The sequence below is a fragment of the Rhamphochromis longiceps genome, linkage group LG12, assembly GCF_057381845.1.
Source record: "Rhamphochromis longiceps isolate RC_006_pf linkage group LG12, R_longiceps_female_GT1.1, whole genome shotgun sequence".
NCBI lineage: Eukaryota > Metazoa > Chordata > Actinopteri > Cichliformes > Cichlidae > Rhamphochromis > Rhamphochromis longiceps.
The window spans coordinates 11,790,706-11,816,544 of record NC_140568.1 but is presented as its reverse complement, the minus strand read 5'-3'; the positions used below and the strand labels follow the sequence as shown (position 1 = coordinate 11,816,544).

The following is a 25,839-nucleotide window of genomic DNA, read 5'->3' as shown; positions in this document are numbered from 1 at the left end:
ATTAATCTAAATGTCGAGTGCTTTAATGGGTGGGGGTGGGGGACACAGTTGATCAAACAGACGATGATTAAGGGGTTGTGAAAAGGTGCAACAACAGAATCCTAATTCGTGCAGGTCCAAATGCAAAACACCAGACACGTCTTGTTTAGATCCAAACATTATGAGTATGTGTTGGATTGTTTTTGCATGCAGACTGTTACGATCCAAACTGCCATAGTCTGGCACGAATACACACAAACTCTCTCTTTGTTGTACGCCGTCACCAAACATGAGCTCAATAAACCTTTGTGCCGCTTCCAGAAATAATAAGACGGCTTCCCGTGTGGCAAGACCTGTCCAGATGATTTAGGGGCTGAGGTTGTGGTATGTAATTGCTCTTTTAATGACATTGGAGATTCAGAACCACAAATTATGACACTGTAGCATACCCTTGCTGGTCGCCCAATGCCCAATTGTCATCTATTGGACTGGTGTAGATAGGCCAAACCTAACCGCGGTGCTACATGTAGCCACTTTTCAAACACCCACATCCTCTCAGATAAAGACAGAGTCATGTGTATTGAATTTAGACCATTCCTCAGGGTATCCTGTTCTTATCAGGGGTCAGATAAGCTCATTTCACAGGCCCTCACCTCTGCTGGGCTACCAACAAGACTCCCATTACTTCTTCTGAGTGCAGCTGAATAAGTAGTCACGAAGGGAGGAAAGTCTTTTTCAGAAGCAACATTTGTAACAAAACCAGACGTGGAATCTGCGAAGCAAACTAGACAACCTTGAAATTCCTGACGGAGAGCAGTCAGACTGCAAGCTTGTACGTCTAAATGTCTTTGCTCTGGTGACAATGACTTTGTGGAGTTGTGTAAAGTCAGTGAAGCCTCATCTAAACATTCTTCACGGGTCAACCACCAGATTTCATACTTGACTTCAATGAGCAACTGTCTCAAACCTGGGACGCCAGAAGAGGGAGAAAGTCTAAGAGACCAGTTTGGTGAGCTTGGAGGCCCCCCCGCCCTCATCGTACTCCTTGCACTCCATCCGGGCCCTGCAGGCAACAACTAAGGCTGACAGCTCTTGAGCCAGATACAGGCAGTACAAGAGGCAGTCATACTTGGCCCCTATTCATTTCTTCAAGATAATCCTCGCTTAGGTTTTGAGCCGTTTTCTGTTCCAAGCGTCATTTTTTTTGTTCATGTTTACACAAGGTATGTATCCAATTCCCCTCCTCCCAAGGAGTTTGCTCTTGTTGTGAGGCCACATACCCAGCAAGTGTGTTTTAACATGCGTACGAGGGGTTCTGCTCTCCCAGCAGCTTTGGATGGTAGAGCTCAAGATCTGAAGTGACAAAGAAATGTGAATGTCTGACTCACAGAGAACTGTCAGTGCTCAATGGGCTGGATTAAGACGGAGCGTAGGACTGAGCGCACCCTGGCATGTTGACATGTTCTACTAAGTGCATTTCAAGGTGGATTTAGCCTGTTTGCTCTATTGTGGAGCGGCAGAAGAGAGACAATTGTTAAATGGGGCTGACTATTCTTGAGACGGCGGGTGAACTTTACTCCCACTGTCTGGGTTAGGACTGACACCGACTTCATTCCTAGGGTGAATGAGGCTGCTGTGGATCCTGGGGAGGTTCAGGGGTTTTCGGAGAGCTCGGTCCTTAACCAAACAAACACAGTGGAATTTCTGCCATTGTTGGTGCAGCGGGTTGAGTGACAGGGCTGTATAGCAGAGGTGCCTGTCAGCAGAGACAACTCAGGGTCAAAGTGGAACCGTCCCTCGTGACACTGCTTGATATTAACACTGAGCCACGTAGGTTATTTTCAGATAGACCCACAGAAATTGAGATTTATACCGTCACTAATGTTGACTTCTTTAAGCTTAAACATTCACCAAAATTCTCCAATATCCTTTTAAAAATGCTTTCAGGTGGATCTTTCCCCCTTTCAGTGACCAATGAGTCATTTATTTAAGGCACATAGCAGTAAATCAGTGGGCATCATTATTTTATTAGGGACAGTGCAACCAAATGTGTTATTACTTTACACATAAATTATGTATCACAAAGCTTTAACAGAAAATGACACTTCTCTATTTACAGCTACTAACGTTTGCAGCCAGGTGACATCAGACCTGCACTCTCCAGTTTTGGCTTTTAGTGCGGGTCATCATTAGCTGGCTGACCTGAAAGTTGAACCCTGACCCCCTGCAGAGCACAGCTGAGGCTAACTGGTCAAAACTTTGGCCCTGAGTGACTGATCAGCAACGAAAAGAAATGATTTAAGTTGGACAGAAAGTTTTAGTAAAAGAAAATACTGACCATTTCATTTTTGTGCGTGTGAACAGCCGTACTGTGTGTAAAATAACAGAGCAAATGAGACAAAGCAGAAGGGAAGTGGAGGGTAAAAAGCAAACAGACATTACAGTTACACTGATGGCCTCAACGACTTCCCTCACGCTGCCTTGGGCCCACCCTTGGGGTCTCTGAAGTGGCTCGTTAAGCACAGGAACATGGACTCAATTACCCCGGGCACCGCTCGGTGTTGCGTTGGTTGGCTGCTTGGACGGTTCTGTCTCCCCCCCCCTTCCCTTTCCAAAGGCCCCTGCCATGCAGTGCCGCAGCATATGAGCCCTCTGTGCTCGAAGTGATAGAGTCAAGCTGTTCCTGCTGAGCGGAGGTCAGGGTCCTTCAGTCAGCACCTCAGCCCTGAACAGAGCACACAGGAATCCCCACCACCACCCACCTCATCCCTCCCTAACCAGGGCAGAAGCTCTCTCTCTCTCCTCCAGCCCGGGTCCAAATAAACCTGGAAGCTCTCTCTCCTTCTCTCTTTTTCATCTCTCCATCTCCTGGCACGCTGTCACTCCCCTCATCGGAATCATTAATCAGACTGGGCAGATTAGACTTCAAATAAAAATAAACTACCCTGAGCACCCTCCTCTTAGGCACCTCCATTTCTGTAGCAAAGCCTCCTTATTGACAGGCCTCCTCCCTCCTCATCTACTTAATAAATCCAAGATGTCTACGGCAGGCAGCAGGTTGAAAACTTGAACACTTTGGCAAACTGTGGGGGTCCATTACTGCTTTATTGATATAAACAACTCACCTTATCTTCAAAGGTGATGACTCTTGAGAACTAACCTGCCATCCATGTAAATACACAACAGATAACCCTTATCAGCTTGGCTCCAATAAAGCCAGTCTGCTTTCCAGCTTCATTCAAAAGCACATATCTTTTATAGGGATTAAAGGGATTAAATGTGCAGCCTGAATGTATTCAGGTTTATGTTTTATCCACTGACTATCCTGTCTTTCATTCTTGGCTCCTCTCAAAAAAAGAAAAAGAAAAGGGGGGAGAATTGGAGTGCAACAGTGCCGCCTCTGGGTGAGGCTGAGTATTGCAGCTGTAATAAAGCTCTCACTCACAGCACTCTAATTAATAGATAGAGCTCTCCGTGCCTGGGATGTGGCATCCATACAGCTTTTGACAGTACGCACTGGTAGTTCCACTGCACTGCTTCCATGCATGTAGATGGTGGAGCGCACAGAAGGGAAAACGAAAGGGCTCTGCTGGGCCCTAAACAAGCAAGGGTGCCCCGGCCCAGGAGGTTGCTGGCTGACTGACAGGCGCCCCGTCGACTATTTGTGTGTGTCCATGGGAAATGGAACGGTGTCGCTGTGGCGAAGGCCCTGGAGCCATCCATCAGTGTCACGGTGGGGGCGGGTGGGGTGTATGGTATGTGTCACCTACAAGACTAATGGACAGGAAGTACAGCCAGAGAAACAACAATATTTGCAGAATATATATATTCAGAAGAACGCTCGGACCCAGTCTACATTTCTCGTGCGGTTTCAACAAAATTCTCACCGCGGGCCGTAATCCTGATTGATGAGCCTGTTTATTTAAAAGACGCTCACTCTGTAGCGGGCCTCTCATGAACCTCACATCTATAGCTGGGTGATTTTAGAGCATGTACACAACGTTTGTGTAGATTGTATGATAACAGTTGCGGTTATCACTTGCTGTGTCAGTGAAGATAACCTGCATCACCAGCCTGTGAAGAGACATTGATTCACAGGTTCCAGCCGCGTAAACATTGGGCCCTCTAGAAATGGAGAGCTAGGAGGAGAACGAGGAGGATAAACCTAGGCTAACTAACTTTCTGCTTTCACCCCGAGGAGCCTGCGTGCTCACTGTGTGTTCAGAGACCGAGGTGCTTAACCTCAGCAGCCAGTTACTGTGGCATCCAAGCCAGAGCGCTTAGTGATGTGGACCTTGACCACCTCCTCTGCACAGGTGGGGTGGATTCCAACTGTCTGTATCAGGTGAGAATATGTCGCCCCACACCTAAAACACAAAAACAAGTAGTCCCTTCAAGTTGCTTTTACTGACATTCGGCATGGAATCACCGTATCCTCATATTTTGTCTCATTAAAAAAAAAGACTTTCAAATCAACAGTTAAATCAACTGAGGACCACAGGAAGATAAAAACAGTGTTTGTAGGTTGAAAAGGCTCCTGAGAGTGATCAGAGGATTGAGGACGTATTAACTTACTGGAAGCCCACAGCAAAGCCCTGTGCGACTTCTCCAGCGTTTGGACCAGTGAAGTGCAGACCCAGGATCTTCCCAGTGCCACCCTGCTCACATACCACCTGAAGCCAAGAAGCCTTTAGTTATTCAGCTGCTATATGGGGTTTAAAGTACCAACAGAAAAGTCTGCAGCCGAGCCTTACCTTTATGTAACACTGGCTGGCATCACGCTCTGCAACAGTGAATTCTAGGGGCTTGTAGAAAGCATGGTAGATCTATACATATCGTAGAAAAAGGAGAAATAGAAATATAGAATTATTTGAAATCAGTCTAAAAGGCAAGAGTCATGATGATCTCTTCTTTTGAAAAGGTAAAAATACTTTAAACTTTCAATTCCAGCAATGCAACAAATACCTGAACGCTAATCAGAATTAGATACAGACTTTGTTGTTTTTTTAAATTGAGAACAAAAAATATATCAGGTCATAGGTCTGTAGCCTCTACTGTACTTTGTTTTACAATTAAAGTCTGCCTAAAAGAAAAGCACTCTCAGTGCTGCTTTAAGATGCTGATTGGATTTCAAAGTCCTCACAGACATGTGCATCAGCGTGTTTCATTCTACCGCCGAACGTGCCGACACAAGTCGTGAGGACCGTGCAGCTGTCGGGGCCCGGTGCTGCAGTTTCTCCTCAGATCTCAGCCTGCCTGTCATCACCCCATACACACCTCAATCAGGCCTCCTGCTCACCTGTCACTCACCTCCAGCAGCACCCAGCTCGGCGGCTAAACCGTTTATCAATGATCTTGTGCGGCTTTTTGCCCATCATCTGGCACACGCTGCACGTACACAAACAGATAAAATACGGCTTTGTGTACCCGTGTGTGCCACTGTTTGCTTAGGTGTTAGAGGCCATTGTGCTTTTTTTATAATGCAGAATGTTGACAGTAACAAGCCGCTGGGCTCTGCCGGTGTCATTCTGTTTGAGCATGTGTGAGACGCAGCTATTCATCGAGTATTGTCCCAGAAAATAAGACAACAATGGAGCGAAGGTATAGACACAGATGCAGTTTGTTGCCACAGCAGTTGTTACATTAACAAATGGTGTGGGGAGACCACCTCACAGACCACTTAAATTAAACAGATGAAACTTATATTAAATGACCTTTTATGTCAAGGTTTAAGTTGTTTTAGTACCATCAGTGACATCTTAAGTAATCTATCGGTTAACACACTTCAGTCACACCCTGAGTGAGGTTTTAGAAGAATGTTCAGCTCTAATCTATTTAATGTCTTTAATCTTAGTGCTTAGTGTGTTTTAGCTATAAGCATCCAGCAAGGGACTGTAGATATGCTTAGTCCTGCAGATATTTATTCACCTATGAAAAAAAAATTAAATGTGGATATATGAAAATACTCCAAATCCATTCAGAAAATATTTTACCAATCAGCTGCCATGAGCTGCTTATAGCATATAGTCTTACCTCTATTCCATCTTTTCCATGCCTTTTCTCAGCCTCTTCCTCAGACAAACCTACACAGCTGTACTCGAGAGGGGTGAACACTGTGGTGGGCACCTGTCACACAAAATAAGAACACATAGAATTTAAAAAGTCCAAGAATCAAAATGTCCGTTCTATCGTGGACATCGTTTGGGTCGGATAATCTCAATACTCTGCTTTTTATGTCAAATCTTCCCCCCCAAAAAAAGGCTAAGAATGCGACATTATACAAATAGTGACACATTTCAAACAGATTAATATGGTGTGAACATCGCATCAAATAGACGGCAGCTTATTAGTCTTGGTCTTGTGTTAGTCTCTTGTAGGATGCGAACCCAAACAATCATAATAAAGCCTTCATTAAGACTTGTTGATGGATGATAGAGTATACATAGGAAGAAGAATGATGATGTTTTGGAAAATGCTGACACATTATGTTATGAATCATATGGGGGTGGATGGGGGAGTACATAAGAGACTCCAACCACGGAAACAGCAGAAATGATCATAATTACACACAAAAGAAGCGTAATGTATAGATGCAAAAGGCCCAACAAGCAAGAAAGGTGCTCTGTGTGTGTGTGTGTGTGTGTGTGTGTGTGTGTGTGTGTGTGTGTGTGTGTGTGTGTGTGTGTGTGCGCGTTTGTATGTATTTTTTTGCATTTCTGTGCGTCTTACGTTGTCGTAGTTCATGAGTTCAGTGCTTTGACCGGCCAGTCTGCGAGCCAGAAGCTTTCCAGCTTTAATGGCTGTCGGGGTCAACTCAGGACGCCCCTAAAGCAGAAGAAAATTTGAACTTAATGAATCTCCCCCCTCTCTCTCACACACACTCACTCACAGACACACACACACACACACACACACACACACACACACACACACACACACACACACACACACACACACACACCAGGCAAATTAAACAGGCCAGCTCGCAATCTGAGAAAGTAAAATAACATAAATCTTTAAAGGCCCACAAGCAAAATTTGACACTTGCGATGTCCAGTATACGACTCCAGTTCCTGCAGCTCTAAAACAAGATTTCTGTTCCACCCTGACAGTCTTGCTCAGACTGTCATTTCTTAGACTGAGCAGAAACGGTCATAATTACAGGCAAATCTACACTCAGCTACTGAGGTGCTGTTTTCTTGTCCATCGTACAGCAGCATACCAGTGACATGCGAGTTCAGACAATTCCACTTCAGGCTCTTGACTCTATAAGCCAGACATGCAGAACTTCACATGCAAACTTTATAATGCATACACCAATGATTTTTCTGTATTCAGTTAATAATGCAGCACAGATTCAAGGGCTCGTCTACATGTCCTCCTCACATTCTGTGCTCAGACTTTTATTCTTGTCTTTATTGGTTTACAGGTGGTCAGTCTCAGCTGTTATTTTCAGCAGTGTGTCTTGGAAATTTAAGTCATCTTAGAGATCTCCTGTTTGCACCAGTAACATTAATACATTAGCACAAATCCACAGAGGAAAAATCCTGAGTCAGGGAGTGACACAAGTAACAAGTGCTACACCTTTACACTGTCTCACTCACTTACAAAAACAATCTCTGCTTTTGTGTTTTTGCATTTATTGTTTTGAAAGGATGCCAAAAGAGACAAGCGCATGGCTCCGGATACATACACAGACAGACGTAGAACTGGAGTGAGCAGGAAACAGCAGGGCTGCAGGGCAATTCTAAAGGCATGACTTCAACCTGTTAAATTACCACCACACATCCTGTTGTCCAAAAGCATCTCCTACAATGTATGCAGCCGTGCTCTCTGGTATTCCAGTAAGTGTTTAAACACCAGACGGCATGCGTCATTATAATGCATTTCTTGGCACTCAGATGGAAGGGGGAAAGGAAAAAAATCAAAGTGCTGGACTAATTGGGAGGGATATCAATCCTTGAGCTTTTCAAATGCTGTGTAAAGCTGACTGTCAGTTTAGGGTGCAGCACAACTGATCACAGCCAGCTGTCAATCAAAAAGAAGCTCTGCCGGTGTGCGCAACAAGGCTTGGAGGCAGGAAGGAAGTACAGCTGGTTGGGGGGGTGGGGGAAACCAACACATTAGATGCTGCAGGTTTAACTAGTCTTAACACGGTTGGTTCAGTTTGGAACACCCAGTGCTGGTTTTGTTAAAGCCCAGCTCGCTGCACACCTTCACTTAATCAGAGTTCAGCTCAGTTTTGTAGGTCAAACTGAATGAATAAAGATGCAATACTGTAATATAGAAAAATGAAATGAAAGAAGAAGCTGTCAAAATTTTAATCATGCAAATTATTTGTCTTTTTTTATGACTTTCAAGATAGAAAACATATGCAGTTTGTAAAAGAAAAGTCATTAAACTGTTTGTGTTATAGTACAATGTGAGAAAAGCTTTCTTTTCCTGGAGGTTACTCTGGTCCTGCAGTTCCATATTTGGCACGTACGTAATGCACAGAGATCCACTTTGTCCACACGAAAACAATAAATGGCAGAAAGGGTTTTCAAACTATACTTCGCATAGAAAATATTGCTATTTGGTGCAAAGAGATGCATTCTGCGATGATGTTGTCTGCAGTGATCATGCAGTAGAGAAGGGCAAAAAACATCAAAGGGATTCAAGTTAATAATTTTATTTTATTCGTTATGCTCAAGTAGTACTAAAATAAAAAAATAAATTAAAAAAAAAAAAAAAAATATATATATATATATATATATATATATATATATATATATATATATATATATATATATATATATATATATATATATATATATATATATATATATATATATATATATATTTTTTTTTTTTTTTTTTAGCAAAATGAAAAAATGCTGTAGTCTTGCTGTTAGTGGAGACTTACATTTCAGAGCTTTTAAATATAAGCTGGCTTGTTGAAGTCATACAAAAAAAGACTTCTTGCTGTTCTTAAAGTTTTACTAATCTGATCTTGTGTGATGTGGCTTTTAGGTTTATTTCAAAAAAATGGCCTTTTTGCAGTTACTTCCTTTAATCTCGGCAGGTTCAAATATTTTGTTTTCAGCATTCATACTTTCTGTGTCAGTATCAATCAAGTGTTTACCTACTAAACATCCACCATTCTAGAAAATTTTAACATCCACAGTGTACAGTCTGGACAAATTTACAAAGTATTTATAAAAAGAGAATGACTGTAAAACATTTTTACATTAAATCTTTATTTTTATATTAGCATTAGTTGGAAGTTTTGTTTTTGTTTTTTGCCCTTCTCCCCCGTCCCTCTTCTCAGCTGTTTCTCTTTCCCTCTTTCTTTCTCCCCTTCTTTCCCCCAGTCAAGTCTGTCCCGTATTCAGCAAGTGAAAATAAAATAAACAATAAAAGGTGAATCAAATGGACCATTACGGCAAGGCTGGGATGGTCAATTTGGTAAAGTAAATCCGTTGGGCATCTTTCTTTGCCTTTAGACAACAATTCTGATGGCAAAAGAGCCAAACGGGACAGGCAAAAAAAAAAAAAAAAAAAAAAAAAAGATTGTTTAGCTGCAGCGGTTTAAAAAAAAAAAATGCATTAGTTGGAAGTTAGTACATGTTCAATTTCATTTCTGACTCAGGATATATATAAAATACAAAAACACAAACGTTTCTATAGTCAAATTGTAATTTTGAAGAAACTAGAAATTATTTATTTTCTATATTAAGTTGCCTAATTTATTTTTATTTATATATTACTTAAATATAGTCTTATGCATTTAATAGTGCTTTTGGTTTGAAGTGTGTTTTAAAAGTAATACCCTACCAAGAGAAAAGTAAGTCCCTTATTAAGTCCACTTGGTGTCATTCTTAAATGTTCTAAACCTGGACCTTCTCTGTACTGTGAGAAAAGATTTTGCTTGAAATGCTGCAAGTTCAGAGAAGCTCTTGACCATCCACTTAGACAGTTCCAACTTTAGCTCGTCTTCTCTCCAGTAAACACCAGTATAAGAAATAATAGCTGTACCGTTTCAATCACAACAACCAGCTCGTACTTTGCTGACATACAATGATGTGATCACCACAGAATTACATTAACTTCATGTTAATATTTTGTGAACATCACAGAACTGAGGCATCTCTGGGCCAAATGTTTAAACTATGCAAAGTATTATACAGTCTATTGGGATTGGTGTGGACTTTCAGCCACTGTAGCATAGTGCTGTTTCTCCACTTTTAAACAAAGCAGTGTCTGCTGTTGACAAAGCTTACCTCACCGATGTCACCGAAAGCGTAGATGTTTGGCACCGAGGTTGACTCATCAGGACCTACGACTATTTTCCCCGTCTCTTTGTTGAGCTGAACACCAAGCTTGTCTAGGCCCAGGGCTTTGGTTTCAGGAGCTCTACCTGAAGTTATTAAGAAATATTAGCAAAACAACAACAACAACAACAACAGAGGGGCATTATTAAATTACTACTGCATATGTACAGTGGGGCAAAAAAGTATTTAGTCAGCCACCGATTGTGCAAGTTCCCCCACCTAAAATGATGACAGAGGTCAGTAATTTGCACCAGAGGTACACTTCAACTGTGAGAGACAGAATGTGAAAAAAAAATCCATGAACCCACATGGTAGGATTTGTAAAGAATTTATTCGTAAATCAGGGTGGAAAATAAGTATTTGGTCAATAACAAAAATACAACTCAATACTTTGTAACATAACCTTTGTTGGCAATAACAGAGGTCAAACGTTTACTATAGGTCTTTACCAGGTTTGCACATACAGTAGCTGGTATTTTGGCCCATTCCTCCATGCAGATCTTCTCGAGAGCAGTGATGTTTTGGGGCTGTCGCCGAGCAACACGGACTTTCAACTCCCGCCACAGATTTTCTATGGGGTTGAGGTCTGGAGACTGGCTAGGCCACTCCAGGACTTTCAAATGCTTCTTACGGAGCCACTCCTTTGTTGCCCGGGCGGTGTGTTTTGGATCATTGTCATGTTGGAAGACCCAGCCTCGTTTCATCTTCAAAGTTCTCACTGATGGAAGGAGGTTTTGGCTCAAAATCTCACGATACACGGCCCCATTCATTCTGTCCTTAACACGGATCAGTCGTCCTGTCCCCTTGGCAGAAAAACAGCCCCATAGCATGATGTTTCCACCCCCATGCTTCACAGTAGGTATGGTGTTCTTGGGATGCAACTCAGTATTCTTCTTCCTCCAAACATGACGAGTTGAGTTAATACCAAAAGGTTCTACTTTGGTTTCATCTGACCACATGACATTCTCCCAATCCTCTGCTGTATCATCCATGTGCTCTCTGGCAAACTTCAGACAGGCCTGGACATGCACTGGCTTCAGCAGCGGAACACGTCTGGCACTGCGGGATTTGATTCCCTGCCGTTGTAGTGTGTTACTGATGGTGACCTTTGTTACTTTGGTCCCAGCTCTCTGCAGGTCATTCACCAGGTCCCCCCGTGTGGTTCTGGGATCTTTGCTCACCGTTCTCATGATCATTTTGACCCCACGGGATGAGATCTTGCGTGGAGCCCCAGATCGAGGGAGATTATCAGTGGTCTTGTATGTCTTCCATTTTCTGATGATTGCTCCCACAGTTGATTTTTTCACACCAAGCTGCTTGCCTATTGTAGATTCACTCTTCCCAGTCTGGTGCAGGTCTACAATACTTTTCCTGGTGTCCTTCGAAAGCTCTTTGGTCTTGGCCATGGCGGAGTTTGGAGTCTGACTGTTTGAGGCTGTGGACAGGTGTCTTTTATACAGATGATGAGTTCAAACAGGTGCCATTCATACAGGTAACGAGTGGGGGACAGAAAAGCTTCTTACAGAAGACGTTACAGGTCTGTGAGAGCCAGAGATTTTCCTTGTTTGAGGTGACCAAATACTTATTTTCCACCCTAATTTACGAATAAATTCTTTACAAATCCTACCATGTGAATTCATGGATTTTTTTTTCACATTCTGTCTCTCACAGTTGAAGTGTACCGCTGGTGCAAATTACTGACCTCTGTCATCATTTTAAGTGGGGGAACTTGCACAATCGGTGGCTGACTAAATACTTTTTTGCCCCACTGTATATATAAAAAACCTGTAACTTGAGTTACATTTTTATACCCAAAATTTCAGCCGTTACACTGGACCTCTGTGAGAAGTCTAGATACTAATAATCTGTGTGCTTGCTTAATAGTTAAGTTTGGCAGCACAGAAGCAGGAGAACACCAAAAAACACTGACATTTTTAAGGACCTTGAACATCTTTAATAAAATTTAGGAGAAACTCATTAAATAATTGTATTAGCATCTCAAATAGGATATTTTTTCCATTTTACATCACTGTATATTTAATATCTCTAGGTTTAAGATTGCCTTTTATTGGATAAATCTCATCTTTAAACAGTACCATTACCAGTGATTATAAGGCAAAAACTCGAAGTCTGGTCAGCTGATGAGCAGCTGTGCATGGGCATCCCCCTGATCCCTTGGGACATCCCAAGGTGCAATTTCTGACACTTCCTGGGAATGGCTGACTGATGCTGTCAACACCAAGTCTCCATGGTGATGGAGCATGGACCACATGCTCCCCCATTCTCAGCATAGCTTTTTGCAACCTGCATGGGTAGCAATAATAAACACCCAGTCCTGAGGTGCCCATGTAGATGCTATCGGACAGCAAAAACAACAAACGCCTGAGACTCTTTTTCCTGGCTGGAGCCGAAGAACAACGTCCTTCCCCTTCCTCTCAGACTGGGGGGGTGGGGGGGCTATAGGGACCTGTCTAGGGCTCTACAGCATGTGTGGCTTAATGGGATTGAGAGCACAGAGAAGGAGGAGTCAAGGAAGTTAGCCAGTCATTACTTATTCCCGAGAGACTGAATTCTAAATATTTTCCTGTCCTGTGAGACCCAAACACTGCAATACTTGTCATTCTTGAGTTGGAATATTTTGTAGTGATTTGTAGCAAAACTTAGACATTGTATCTTTTTCCTGTTTAAATGAGGTTTTTTCAATTCAATTTTTAATTTCTGTATTATTAATTTAAAATTAGGAATACATCAGGTCCCAATTAGTATTTACAAGTATAAAGTAAAACACTACAAACTAGTTGTAATATACAAATGTATTTTATTAACGACTTAATTTATTAATGTGTAATTTCAAAAGTGTCATCACATGTGACATGAGTAATTTAACTGCATTTACTATAGCAACTCTATTTCATATTTGCATTTAGGAATGAATCGATTTATAAAAACTTATAAAGACTTTCTAACAAATCTGTAGCTGAAGGCCATGACGAGATATGGCTGACACAGCTGGAAGATTAGAGCTCTCGAGAATCTTCAGAAGTCAACAGGTAAAACTTAACCAGTTAGGTTTAACAAGTAGTTTACACCAGCCTGTAAATATGGTAATAAAAAAGTATATACTGTGGAGTGTCAGACAATATTTAGGAAGGTTAAATTTTACTGTTTCTCACTTGTTTAGTATAGTTCTGCTTACAAGGAGACTTCTGATAATGATCTAGATCCTGTTTCAAAAGATTCATCTCTCCGACATAAATACATGTCTGTCACTGAGTTACTGTATACTTTAGATTATAAAATATTTTCACACTGGAATATTTTCCCATGTTGCTTGTCTGTGCTTTTCATTGTGTTATGGTGTCATAATATCTGTGTGTGATGTTTGTGTAGTGTATGTACGGTCGGCAAGGTCTGTCATCTCAGTTGTGGGAAACTGCAACCGACAAATAAAAGCACTTCTCAATTAATCTAAAATGAAAAATTGTCCAAATTAGCCTATAAAAACAATTATCAATAAACTCTGAGCAGTAAGTACAGACTCTTTTTATATATCTGGTCTTTATGTGTGTAACTGCACAAGTTAAAATAAGATTGGATGCTTTCCTGATCAAAAACATAAACCATATAAACAAAGATGAAATAGATGAATTTTTCTTGAGGCATCAGGTTATACAGAGTAACTAGAAGAAAAAAAAACAGAGCACCTCAATGTATTTATTCTATAAACAAGAAAGAAATTATTTGTGTAAAACTCAAATCTAACACTATAATGTGACCGCCCATACTGTATGTATAGCTTCTGCTCTAACACCATACTGAACATCTTTCTAATAATGACCAATTTTCTCACTGAGTATTTTAATTTGCGTGACAGATTCCTGTAAGAACAAAATGTTTTCTGCCAACCTCAGAACACGGTCAGAGGGCCGAGAGCTGCTGGTCAAATGTGAGCACATGTAGCTTTTGGCAACAATCACACTTCAGCAACATTTTAATTGAAATGCGATGACAACTGTGGGCTTAGCTAACTGTGTTGCCAGCACTTTCAGTCAAATCGGATCAAATTACACTCATACAAGTGGAGCAGGTCAGCAGTGTTAAACTGAAGACTTACAAAGAAACTGAACTGAAACAAAATCTCATAAAACAGAAAAGAAAAAAAAAAAGGAAATGTTTTCCAATGACATCCTGGAGCAGTGCAGAGGACAGTGAGGAAGAAGACTAATGTGCCCACTGTCTGTATGCATGACAGGAAATGTGCAAATGTTATGTTTCCTGGTGTGTTTCTGTGGGCACACCTGGACAGAGGAGCGGCGGCCATGAGGTCAGGAAGGAGCGGGGGAAAGGTGGAGAGAGGCATGGACATAGAGAAGGATGTGGTAGACTGTGGTGATACGGTCCCCTGGTCCCCTCTGGCCTTTAATAACTCCACAGAGGCCTGGGACTCTGCCTGGCCTCTAGTGTAAGGCAGCAGTAAAGGGAAGTGGCCTTGTACTCATAACTCCTGCATCCACACTTCAAAGAGCAGAAGCTACATTGTTACTGGTTCTCACTTTACTGATATAGATACAGGCCTCAGAGGGGTTTCAGCTAGCGGCACCAAAAGAGAGGAAACTTTGACAATTTCTGGAAACCCGTTAAAACTACAGTGTTGCTGCAAATAGTGAAAAATGTGAAGACGATAAAAACAAGCCGAAAATACAGAGATGTTTTGTGTACGGGGAATTGGGAGTAAATTAATTTTTACACTTTGTTGAGTTCTAAAATGTAAAGGCTTTGAACTCTCGCTCTAAACAAAGAAGGAAACATGAGCTAAGCAATGTCTCACACATGTTCACAAGTGTCTGCTGATACGCGCGCTCAGTGGAAACATTCACACCATAAGTCTAACGCTGAGAGGACGACGTGGGAATTCAGTCGCGGGAGGGAAGAAAGAACGTCATCTCAGCTGCAGGGTCACGCACATCCTCGTTGCTGTCACACGCACTGAGCCGAGGGATCCCCCTTCTCTCTCACGCAAACACTCAAAACTTTTCTGGTCAGTTTTTTGGAAGCAGAGTGTTGCTTTTGAAAGCATGCAACACAAACAAACCCACAATTGTGGCCCTGATGGACGGTTATTCCTTCCATTGTTTCTCATGCTGCTGGTATAACAGAAGTGAAACGATAGAATACAGCATGAATAGATGAGGAGGAGGAAGAGGAGGAGGACTGCTGGTAATGGCAGGCGGAGGGTTATGAGTAGGGATGGCAGTGACAGATGCAAGGTTGGTTTCCGCAAGGTTGGCACGGGCAGGAAGGAGCAGAGATAGAGAACAAAGAGGGGAACGTAGTGACCCTGTGGCTGGGTGCATCCTGCCCTCCTCCAACCAGAGAGCCAAGAGTGGGTGATTAACACTTCCCCTGGCCATTCCCATCACTCAGTCTTTATTACTTTGTTTTCAGCCTTGATTCATGTGCTATCTGCTGACACTGCACTCTATTTTAGATGACAGAGAAACCGGTGGCAGTGAGAAAACAGTAACACCAGAGTTTCATTACAGGGATACGTGGTTACACTGAGAGACTATTAAATGTGGTCTCAGTAAAAGCTCTACAAAATAGAGAATAAGGAGTTACACTATATTGCCGAGCATATTCACTCGTCTGCGGTCACATGCATATGAACCTGATTGACATCCCATTTTTAATAGATGGGGTTTAATATGATGCCACTTCTTCTGGGAAGGCTTTCCAAAAGGTTTAGAAGTGTGTATATGGGAATTTGTGACTGTTCTTCCAGATGCACATTTGTGAGGTCAGACACTGATATTGGACAAGAAGGCCTATATCAGAATCAAGGCCAATATGTTTTCAAGGAACTCAAGGCTCACAACAGTCAGGTAGAGGTCAAGTCTAGAATCTTTATCTAACTTGTGTCAGAATCAAGTCAAGTCAGTAAGCACATAATGAGTTTCTAACTCTCCAGATCTCCAATTGATCTTCAAGATGTCCCTCTAACACACACAAACTCACCAACTGCCCATAACACGGAGTCAAATGTGTCCTTGTGCTCGCTCCCTGTCTGGGTGTCAGTCCAGGTGACCTGCAGGGCTCCTGAGGAAAGTTTGTCTACTCTGTTTGGGACAGATTTCCATGCGAATCTGGTCCCATGGGCTTCCATGTAGTCTGTCACTAGACCTGCCATTTGCTGTACGAACCAAAAGAGAACATCCAAATTCAAACATGGAAAAGTTTTCTATCACAATGCCCAGAATACAGAGAACCTGGTTCAGAGAGCAGTACCTGATCGAAACCCCGGAGAGCGATGCTGCGAACCATCACTGTGGTGTCCAAGCCGATGCCTTTGAGAAAGCCTGCACACTCCAGAGCTACATCTGAGCAACATCAGGTTGAGGACTAGAGCTGTTTTATTTTATTAGATGCCGAAAGGCAACAACTTCACCATTTGTCAGCTGATGATCAGCACACCTTACACAATGGCTTCATTTACCAGCTCTGTGGCAGACAAAAGGATACAGCTGGCTCCGACCACAAGTCTGCAAAACACAAATACAGAGAAGCTCTTAGCAAAACTAACAATGCAATAAAGATACATTTCATCATTTGCGCCGCTCACTTTGGCCAAATAAAACAAAACCAATCCAAAGCTAAAAGCTCAAAATGTTTTTACTTTAAATCCTCGAATTAGACAGGTGGGGAATTTTAAAACTTCATAACCTCGCGAGTGAGGACGTGTGAAGAAAATGCAGAAAACAGCGACAGTAAAAACTATGTGTGCTCTGTGCTCGCGTGTGGTCCAGATGAATCACGCTTGTAATCACGCTGAGATCTGTAGCGTTGAGGAGATCTAATTGCCGGCGTTTAGGCTAATCCCCGCAGATGGGGTGTGCCATGTTCAGGGCTCAAGTCCACCCATCTTCCTGCTGAGTGAAGGCTATCACCCTCATGGATGAGGCCCCTTTTAGCATCACAAAACAGACCTTCCTCCCTTACGTCTGCTCCACATGACAGCTCTGGTTGCCTGCGGCACATCCTACCCCTGTCCGTGCTATCACTAACCACTGAAAGCATCAGTGCCCATGTTCCCCACGTCTACGCAATGCACACCTGCACTTAACATGTATTGTGTAGTAGCTTAAAGAAGATTAGGCAAAGAGGTTTAGCTTGATTCCACACTTTCATCACTGAGAACCTGGTTCCAGCCCCCAACCCCCCATCACAACTCTTCTTCTGCTCCATTGTGTTTGACAGTACGTTTGACTGGTCTGTGCAGCTGCAACACATTCTTTTAAAAATACAAAACATTCTTTAAAAGGATGATGATGATTTGAACCTTTACAACCCTACTGACCCTCTTCAATAATGGCAACGTTTGAGGGAAACCAGAGGTTGTAAAATTCACATCAGCTTAGTAAACATGCATTAGGTTCACAGGCCAGAGTATCACCATGATTAAAAACAAGAAACAAAAAAATCCAGTAATAAAAGGAAAAATTCAAATCATTTAATCTTATTTAAAGTGACAAGTTGGACAGGGAGCCACCCAGGAAACATGTACATTGCTTGAGGCTTGGCTCCTGATCGCAGTGGTAGCGCGTTGATGGGGACTCTAACCAAGGCCTTTTTCCTGAGGAAGTAGCTGTGCTTTCAGCGGTCGGTGGCTGCCAGTTAACCTTGGGCAGCTCGTCAAAAGTCAGGAATAAGATACACATTTGGATATTTCTGTGTCCTTGTTGAGTATGTCGGCAGATATTGCTACAAAGGACAGTAGGAGTTTGATATTTTTCATTACAAGCTGCTTACTTGTCCTGAAAGTATTTCAGGTTGGCCACAATGTCATCTCCTCTCTCATGTTAGATTACTGCTGTTGGTGAGTCTGACAAAGGTTACAGCTGGATTATAATGTAACAGTATGACTGCCTTTAACTAGCATTTCAGTATTAAAGTCCTCAACATAACAACTGATGCATTTACTTTGAAAAACTGAGGAAAAAAAACTGAATGACACTGCATTTTAGCTTCAACTGTTTTTTCTGCAATTCCTACTTTTTATCAGAATTAGAAGTCATTTAAAATAAAAGGTATTTATGAGAATAATGCTGATGTAGTACTGTGTATTTACTGTGGGTGCAAGTTAACACTTTTGGGCCAGTTTCATAAAACTGTGTGTTTGTACAACAGCAAAAGCACTAAAGCTATGCATCCATGTGGGGAAGTTATAAAGGAAGTTATCATTCTAACTATGAATGGATGTAGACCAGCGGTCCCCAACCCCTGGGCCTCGGACCGGTACCGGTCCGTGAGTCGTTTGGTACCGGGCCGCGAGAGTTGAGGCTCAGGTGTGAAATGTGTGGTTTTCAGGGTTTTTATCAGTTTTCAGCGTTATTTTGTTATCGTTTTTATCGTTTACTCAGTTTTCCTGGGTCTTTTCACGTGTGTTACGAATAAATCTTCTTTTCTTCGGTACCAGTTTTATTTTGTTGTATTTATCCGCGACACCTTAAAGGCCGGTCCGTGAAAATATTGTCGGGCGCAAAAAAGGTTGGAGACCGCTGATGTAGATAATATTAATTGACAGTTTACATTAAGAATTGTGAAAAAGAAATGTGTTTTTATACACATTTTTGGCCTTTGACTTTTGCAAAGTGATGTTAAAATACATTCTTTGGGCCCAATTATTGCACTTTATTGCAGAGCTATGCGAGGCCGGGCTGGTATATAGGTTACAGTACAGGGTTACACTGTTGACAATAAGCTGGCCCAAAAGAGGACCATTGACCTTGACTTATACAAGTGATGAGGTATAGAGTGGGGATTTGAAAATTCTCTAAAACCAAAACGGTGGGGTTTCTATCTCAAGAAAAATTTGCTTTTTACCACAGACTTGCTCTCAGTTTGAGAACCGCTAACGTAAATGATCAAGTGACAGTTTTGTCTCTGTACAGAAGCAGGTATCGTATGTGGGTCTATCCATGACTATGTTCATGTTTCATTCTGACATGTTGTGCTCTGCAACTGCGTCATTTCTCTAAAAAGACACGGAAGACCTCTTCATGCTACATGTGGTCCACAACACAGAACAAGGTTAGAGCCACTACAAAAACCCAAATACTGTGCCACACCAGTATCAATGTCCTGTTGGCACATGCTCACTGTTTTCCTCTGATAGCATGCTGATGGCTGCCAGGTAGGGCTGGACTCTGGCCCCGAAGCCAGATCTGTCATTTGTGTGTGTGTTTGCTTCAAGGTCCATTAGACACCCATCACTCGCTTTGTAACCCCCTTCTACACGAGCTCTGCCTCCAGCAACAACCTCCCGGACCTCACCTACACAGCTGATGCCTCAACAAGACAACACCTTCGGCTCACGCTACAGTGTGTGATTAAGTTCCTGTTGCGAGGAGGCTAATGCTAATGCACAACTGTGCCTGCGGAGAAGTCGGAGGACTCCACTAACCAACGCTCGCTTACATCAAAGGACTTCCTGAGCTCAAGTGGTCTCCCTGAGTGGATAATTCAGTTTCACACACAAATATTTGATGGTGTTTAACAAGACAATGCAACAGGTTGCTACAGTCACAAAACCAAACCAATAAAATCGACATTAAAAAGAAAAACATTTGTAAATATGAACAGTTAATAACTACATGCTTATGTTTATGTGGAGCTTTATTATCGGAATAATTATTTCTGCTTATCTATCATCACAAAGCAAACAACCTCCGCAGCCAGGTACACCACAACCACTAGTCACCATCTGCGCGATGTGCCAAGAGGAAACTTCAGGGAAAGACCAATTAACCAGGTGGTGACAGGCACTAAATGGCTGGATTAAAGGGCTTGTTCTCTAAAGGTCAGGATGCACACTGCTAATCTGAATCATGAGGCGAGGACAGGCTGACAGGAAGGGAGAAAAACAAACTGCATGTCCCTGATGAATGATTACAGTGCGTAACAGGCGAGATGTGCCATGTCAGCGAGCGAGGTAGCTCGGTGGGTAGAGCGGCGAGAGAGCTGCAAAGGTTGGCGATTCTATTTTCACTGTAGCGTAATGTATAGAGAACGATGACGACAATCCTGTAGTTATTTGGAAGCAGCAGCAACATGGAGGCCACATATGAGATGTGTGTTCGTGTGCACTCACGTTTTTCCAGGAGACTTCTTCAACCAGAATATGTCGTCACTGGTGATGCCATGCTCCGCTGCTCCAGGAATCTGCAACAACAGTTAAAGCTATGAACAAAAATATCAATCTATCAGTCAACAGGTCTGCAGATAATGTTAAACACAACAAAGGGGGAACAGTTTCCTTGAGTGTGGCATATTAGGTCTATGGCATATTTACATTAGTGGGGTATTTGGGCCGTCCACCTGTGGCGATCACAATGTTCTTGGCAGTCAGGATGGTCTATAGAAGAGGAGAGGGAAGTGATAAATAACAGCTTTTGTTCATTTCCTTCAAAACATGAGGAAATGTCAAATGAAAGCAAGTGGTCCCTGCAGTATTCAGCATTATGGTGTTGATGGAAGCGGCGCTCTTTGTGAGTCTTCCATATTTTCCATCATATATACAGAGTGCACCCCACCTCTCGCCTTATAGTAGCTGGGATAGGCTCCCACCCCCCCGAGGACCCTGAATTGGATAAGCAATAGAGAACGGATGGACTGATGGATATATACATACCATTAGATGCTCATTTGAAACACGACTAAAATTCAGACCACTGTACACACTCCATTTCTGACATATTTTCTCTGTTCTTGACTGCGTATGATGTTAAAGATAGAGCATCTCCTTAATATGATCAAGTCAGGCTTAAAGCTCTAAATGGGAGGACAGACGCTTGTAAACTCTTTTGTTTCCAAGTAGAAGAAAGCTGGATTAAAGGAAAGCAGGGCACTACAAAGGGTTGTTTTAGACCATTGATGATGTACAGCACCAAAGTTTAGTATAACCTAAACAAGGCTTATGTGGAAATTATCATAACAGATCCTCTTTAACGAGACATCGAAACTAACATTCTTTTACTTAAATGTACATTTCATAATATACCAGCGAAAACAAGAAAAATTAAACGACTTAAAGAAATACTGTTGACATTAACCTGTTAAAATGGGATATACGCCACACGTTATATTCTCAGTAACCAACAGCCAGTTTCAGTTAATATTGCAGCCCACCTCCTTCCCTGCTTTACTCAGTCCTCTGACTGTGTGCTCATCCACCAGACTTCCTTTAAGGTTCATATATTTCACCTTCCTGCAAAACAGTAAACAGTATATATATATTTTACGTAGTATTAAATGATGTTTATTGAAGAGAACACGAAGCAGCATAAGTGAACCTGTTCAAACACTTGCATGTTGTATCTGCTTTGCCTGTAGTTAAAAAAACATCCCCTTTTGGCTAATTGTTATTTAAAAAAAAAAAAAGAATTCCTATAAGTAACATTAACACTCGAGTCCAAACAAATGATCTCACTGGATTGAAAGCTTTGTGGTTGAAGCTTGGGCACATTCACACAGGTTAACACCTGTTTGCCCTACAGCCAGTCACTCTATCAACATGTGGTCACTGACGATCAATCCTTCAGCTGTGTGGTGTGTGTAGCAGAAATGTACAGCCTTCAGCAATATGACGCCATGAAGAAGAAGAAGAAAAAATGGAACTAGGCTGGTGTGTAAATATTTATAAGTATCTTATGGGAAGTATAGAATGGAAAATTAACAGGGAGGGATAAAGAGTGTCACGTGAAAAACATTTCATATCTATTTTACGCACTAATTGTTGTAGACAATATGAAACATATGCAATTTTATTAAGAGTTCCACGATTATTTCAAATATTAACATTTATTGCTGCAAAAAAGCAAATAGACTGAGGAGTGACTCACTATGCCCTTTATTAAAAGAGTTAACTAACTGAAACATCACTGAAACCAGTAAGTTAAATAATGATAACAGCTGATCTGCTGTCACTCACTTGTCCTGCAGCTGAACTCTGTGGCCCCAATTTAGCGACTTGACGTGGTTGTGAACAGCCTCAGCCATGGTGGGCCTGGAAAACACACCAGGGGTAATGCTATAAACCAACCACAGCACTGCAGCAAGAAACAATGCAAAGAGGGAAAAGAAAGACCAGACTGCTGGGATTTTAAACACTTTAGAAATTATTTTTAAAGACAGACCAACTAAAGTTTTAATGCATTTTTTTAATTTCTTAATTTTGTCTTTTTTTTAAAGGAAGTTTGAATTTATTGATTAAAAATGAGTACGAACCTGCAGAGGAAAAGAGGACACACCTAAACCTGTCTTACTGTACTTACATCACTAGATGGTGCCACTGAGCTATTCATTCTGTGCTATCTCCAGGTGAGACATAAGAGCAACTAAGCTTGGGTGAGACCTACCAGTCGTGGGAGACTGTGTCTGGGATCTGCCAGCCATACTTCTTAGCATCTTTGACTGCAGTCCCAAGTAAAGCAGCCTGATGCATGAGCTTCTTAGGAATGCATCCCACATTAACGCACGTACCACCAAGACCCCACTTGGTACCTGTTAGACAAAGTGAAATACACTCAGTCTCATCTGTAAATCTCAGTGTTTCAGTTGGTAGAAATAACTGAAAAACTATGCTCTGCAAAATGTACTTCACCTTTGGCAGATGGTTCCACATAATCTAACACAGCCACTTTCTGTCCCAGTTGTGCCGCTGCAAAATGTTATCATATTGTTAGCGGGTTCCTCAAAAATGCCTCTGGAAAAATTAAAGAATAACAAGGATAACACCTCACCTTCTTTGGAACAGGCAAGACCTCCAGAGCCCCCACCAATAACCAACAGGTCATAGTCGTTCTTCCCTGCATGAGAATATAAAATCAATAGTAGACACAGTATAATTTTGAAGGGTGGGATAGTTGGGGGGATTGATACAGCATATTATTGTGATATTTTACATGGGGATATAGTAACAACAAATATTGATATTTTAAGAAATAAACTGAAATACTGCAAATTAGAGGGCTCATCTCCCACATTGCCATCCTGAGATAATAATAGCCGAGCAAACTTACATTCAATCGGCTTGAATAAAAAACATCTAAACGAGCTAATGACTCAGTCACATAAGTGCAAAAAGGACAGCAACTTGCTTGCATCTACAAAAATAATAATAATTCATAAAAATGGTGGCTGACTCTTGATTGTATTGACTTTTTTCATATATTTTCAGTGACTGGAACTTGAGGTGAATTGTTGGCCACAGCTTGAGGGTGTTGCACGCTCAAGACCATTTGTGATTCCAAGGTGATTGCACAGGTCCCCTGATAGGAGTCAACCTTTCTGCAAACAGCTGCAGTCTGACTTGGACTGACTCGCAGAGCGAGTGTCAAGGTTTGCAAATAATTGCCGTCTAATTTATAAATGCAGACAGAAGCTCAACTTGAGGGGTCTTGACTCAACCCTGGCTGCCAGCTGGTCATGTTTCCATAGAAAAGGAAGACTGAGTACGTGTGAATTTCTGTCTGTGCAAACAGCAACAGAAATGTGATTTTCGATGATTTATCACAGAAGATGGCTGTATGGAAACTTGACGCCATTCAGTCGCAGACTGCAGACTGACTTATTGCAACATTTATGGCAGGTTTTAGTATCCGTGTTGCTGTTTGCCAAACACATTTTAAGTGAGTGAAGTATTGTGATTGTGCAGCGTTTTGTGGGGCGTCTGGTGATTCTTCTAAGAATTATGTTATCAGTAGGGTTGTGGATCTGTTACTGTTGTATTGACAGTAACACTTTTAAGTTGAACTTCTGTACACCGTGACACTGGATTTGAAAACATTCCTCAGTTGACCTCAGTTGAAAGATTTCCGTCACGTGTTAGACTAAACAGCGTCCACGGGAGGTACAGCAGTCTACCTTCCTTTCCACTTGAATTATTTTACAAGACAACTTTAACTATTAATATTAATTATCATTATGCTGAAACGTCGTGTCTGAATTTAATCTTAAAGTAAACATGCTGTCGTTATATAAATATTCCCCCAAAACACATATGAGGGTGTAGTTGGAGCGTTTTACGGCATCTATATTGACAGTGCTATCATGTATTGAGACACTAACTGTTAACTAACGATTGTTTGAACAACTAGGTGATGAAGCTCCTGTTTGGTAATATAAAATTCAACGAGTTCTCAGGAATTAGCCAGTTACTCATCAGCGCAGTATCTACCATGAAAAAGAGCGTTTTCCATTGTTACAGAAACTAAAACTGGCATAAAGTGACCATGAGTTAAAGAAGCTACAGAAATGACCCCGATAACATTAAATAACAGGACTTCCAGTGTTGCTGGCGACATTTTCCGTTCCGTCTGTTGACAGGAAAACGCTTTCAGTTGTTGATACCATCAAATTTAAATACCTGTTCATGTAGTCCCAACATAATAATTTTACCTCACCTGTCAGTTTTCTTGAAAATATGTGCAAACAATTAATCCTTTTCCACCGGTGTCTGCCTCTGTACAACGCGGCCATGTTGTTATTATGAAAGGACCCAGAACGGGACGATGGTGGCTAGAGACATGCCTGCAAAGAAATACTGCATCATTATTACAACTGCGTTTCATTTAATTTTTTACGAGTAACGTAATAAATATTAATGAATTTAATGGTGTAATTTTGAAATAATCTTAATAATATAAACTATTAATTTATGTCTAATGAATAAATGTTCATACACGAAAATGGCTATTAATTTACATTTCATCCGTATAAGTCAAAATACGGAGGAAATTTCTTTGAACATACAGACTGTCTGCGTTAGGATTATTTAGTATTTCGTCAAAATGACTGGTAACCTGAACAATATTTAACTGAAAGAGATGCACTGTTTGGTTCAAATAAAATAAAACTAACTTTCATCTTCTTTATCAAATCTGCATCGTACAGTATAAATAAAAATGTTTAACATTTTTAATTTGTGCCTTAATTCACTTCACAATCAGTGCATTAGCAGTTTAATGTCTCTATTATTACTCAGTTAATTATCTCAATTACTGACATAATTAGGTTTGGCCACACTACGCCAGCAGGGGGCCCCCAAGACCACATGACATGCCATATTTTAGTGGGTTCTTGTAAAAGGTGATCATACCGGAGAAAGCACAATATTTTCGATAAATATGTTAACAGACAACTTAATGAGACTAATTTGATGATTTTCACGATTGTCACTGTCCGAGCTGGGCTCACGTTTATGCACAATCAAAAAAATAAATTAATTAAAAAAAATTGGTGGGCTGCAATATTAACTGAAAAGATTTGTCCCTCTCAGGAATTAAATACTATTTATTCATCATTAACGTTTACCATCAATAGCATTAGTTAACCAGAAGTGTCAAACAAACCTTCAGTTCAGTCACTGTGTGGTGAGCTTAGGTAATGTTTAAAAACCACAGGTATTATTGTTGTTACTCTCCTGTCAGTTCCTTAGTCAGACTGTTTCATTTATTTAATATCGTCTATTAAAAAACATTTTCTTTGTGAT

The 25,839-nt window shown here is 41.4% G+C and overlaps 1 protein-coding gene across 1 annotated transcript; it reads right to left on the bottom strand.

Annotated features, from left to right (window-relative positions):
- On the bottom strand, positions 1 to 24,842 carry txnrd2.2 (thioredoxin reductase 2, tandem duplicate 2). The gene is made up of 17 exons (XM_085424763.1): positions 24,752 to 24,842; positions 23,090 to 23,155; positions 22,951 to 23,007; positions 22,706 to 22,850; positions 22,279 to 22,353; positions 21,477 to 21,555; positions 20,641 to 20,703; positions 20,440 to 20,510; positions 16,812 to 16,831; positions 16,578 to 16,669; positions 16,308 to 16,482; positions 10,242 to 10,378; positions 6,709 to 6,804; positions 6,013 to 6,105; positions 4,734 to 4,805; positions 4,555 to 4,652; positions 1 to 4,346 (listed from the first exon to the last, which is right to left on the bottom strand). Exons 1-17 carry the CDS (start codon positions 24,825 to 24,827, stop codon positions 4,217 to 4,219), a joined length of 1,545 nt encoding a protein of 514 aa, XP_085280889.1. The 5' UTR covers positions 24,828 to 24,842; the 3' UTR covers positions 1 to 4,216.
- Between the last annotated feature and the right edge of the window lie 997 nt (positions 24,843 to 25,839).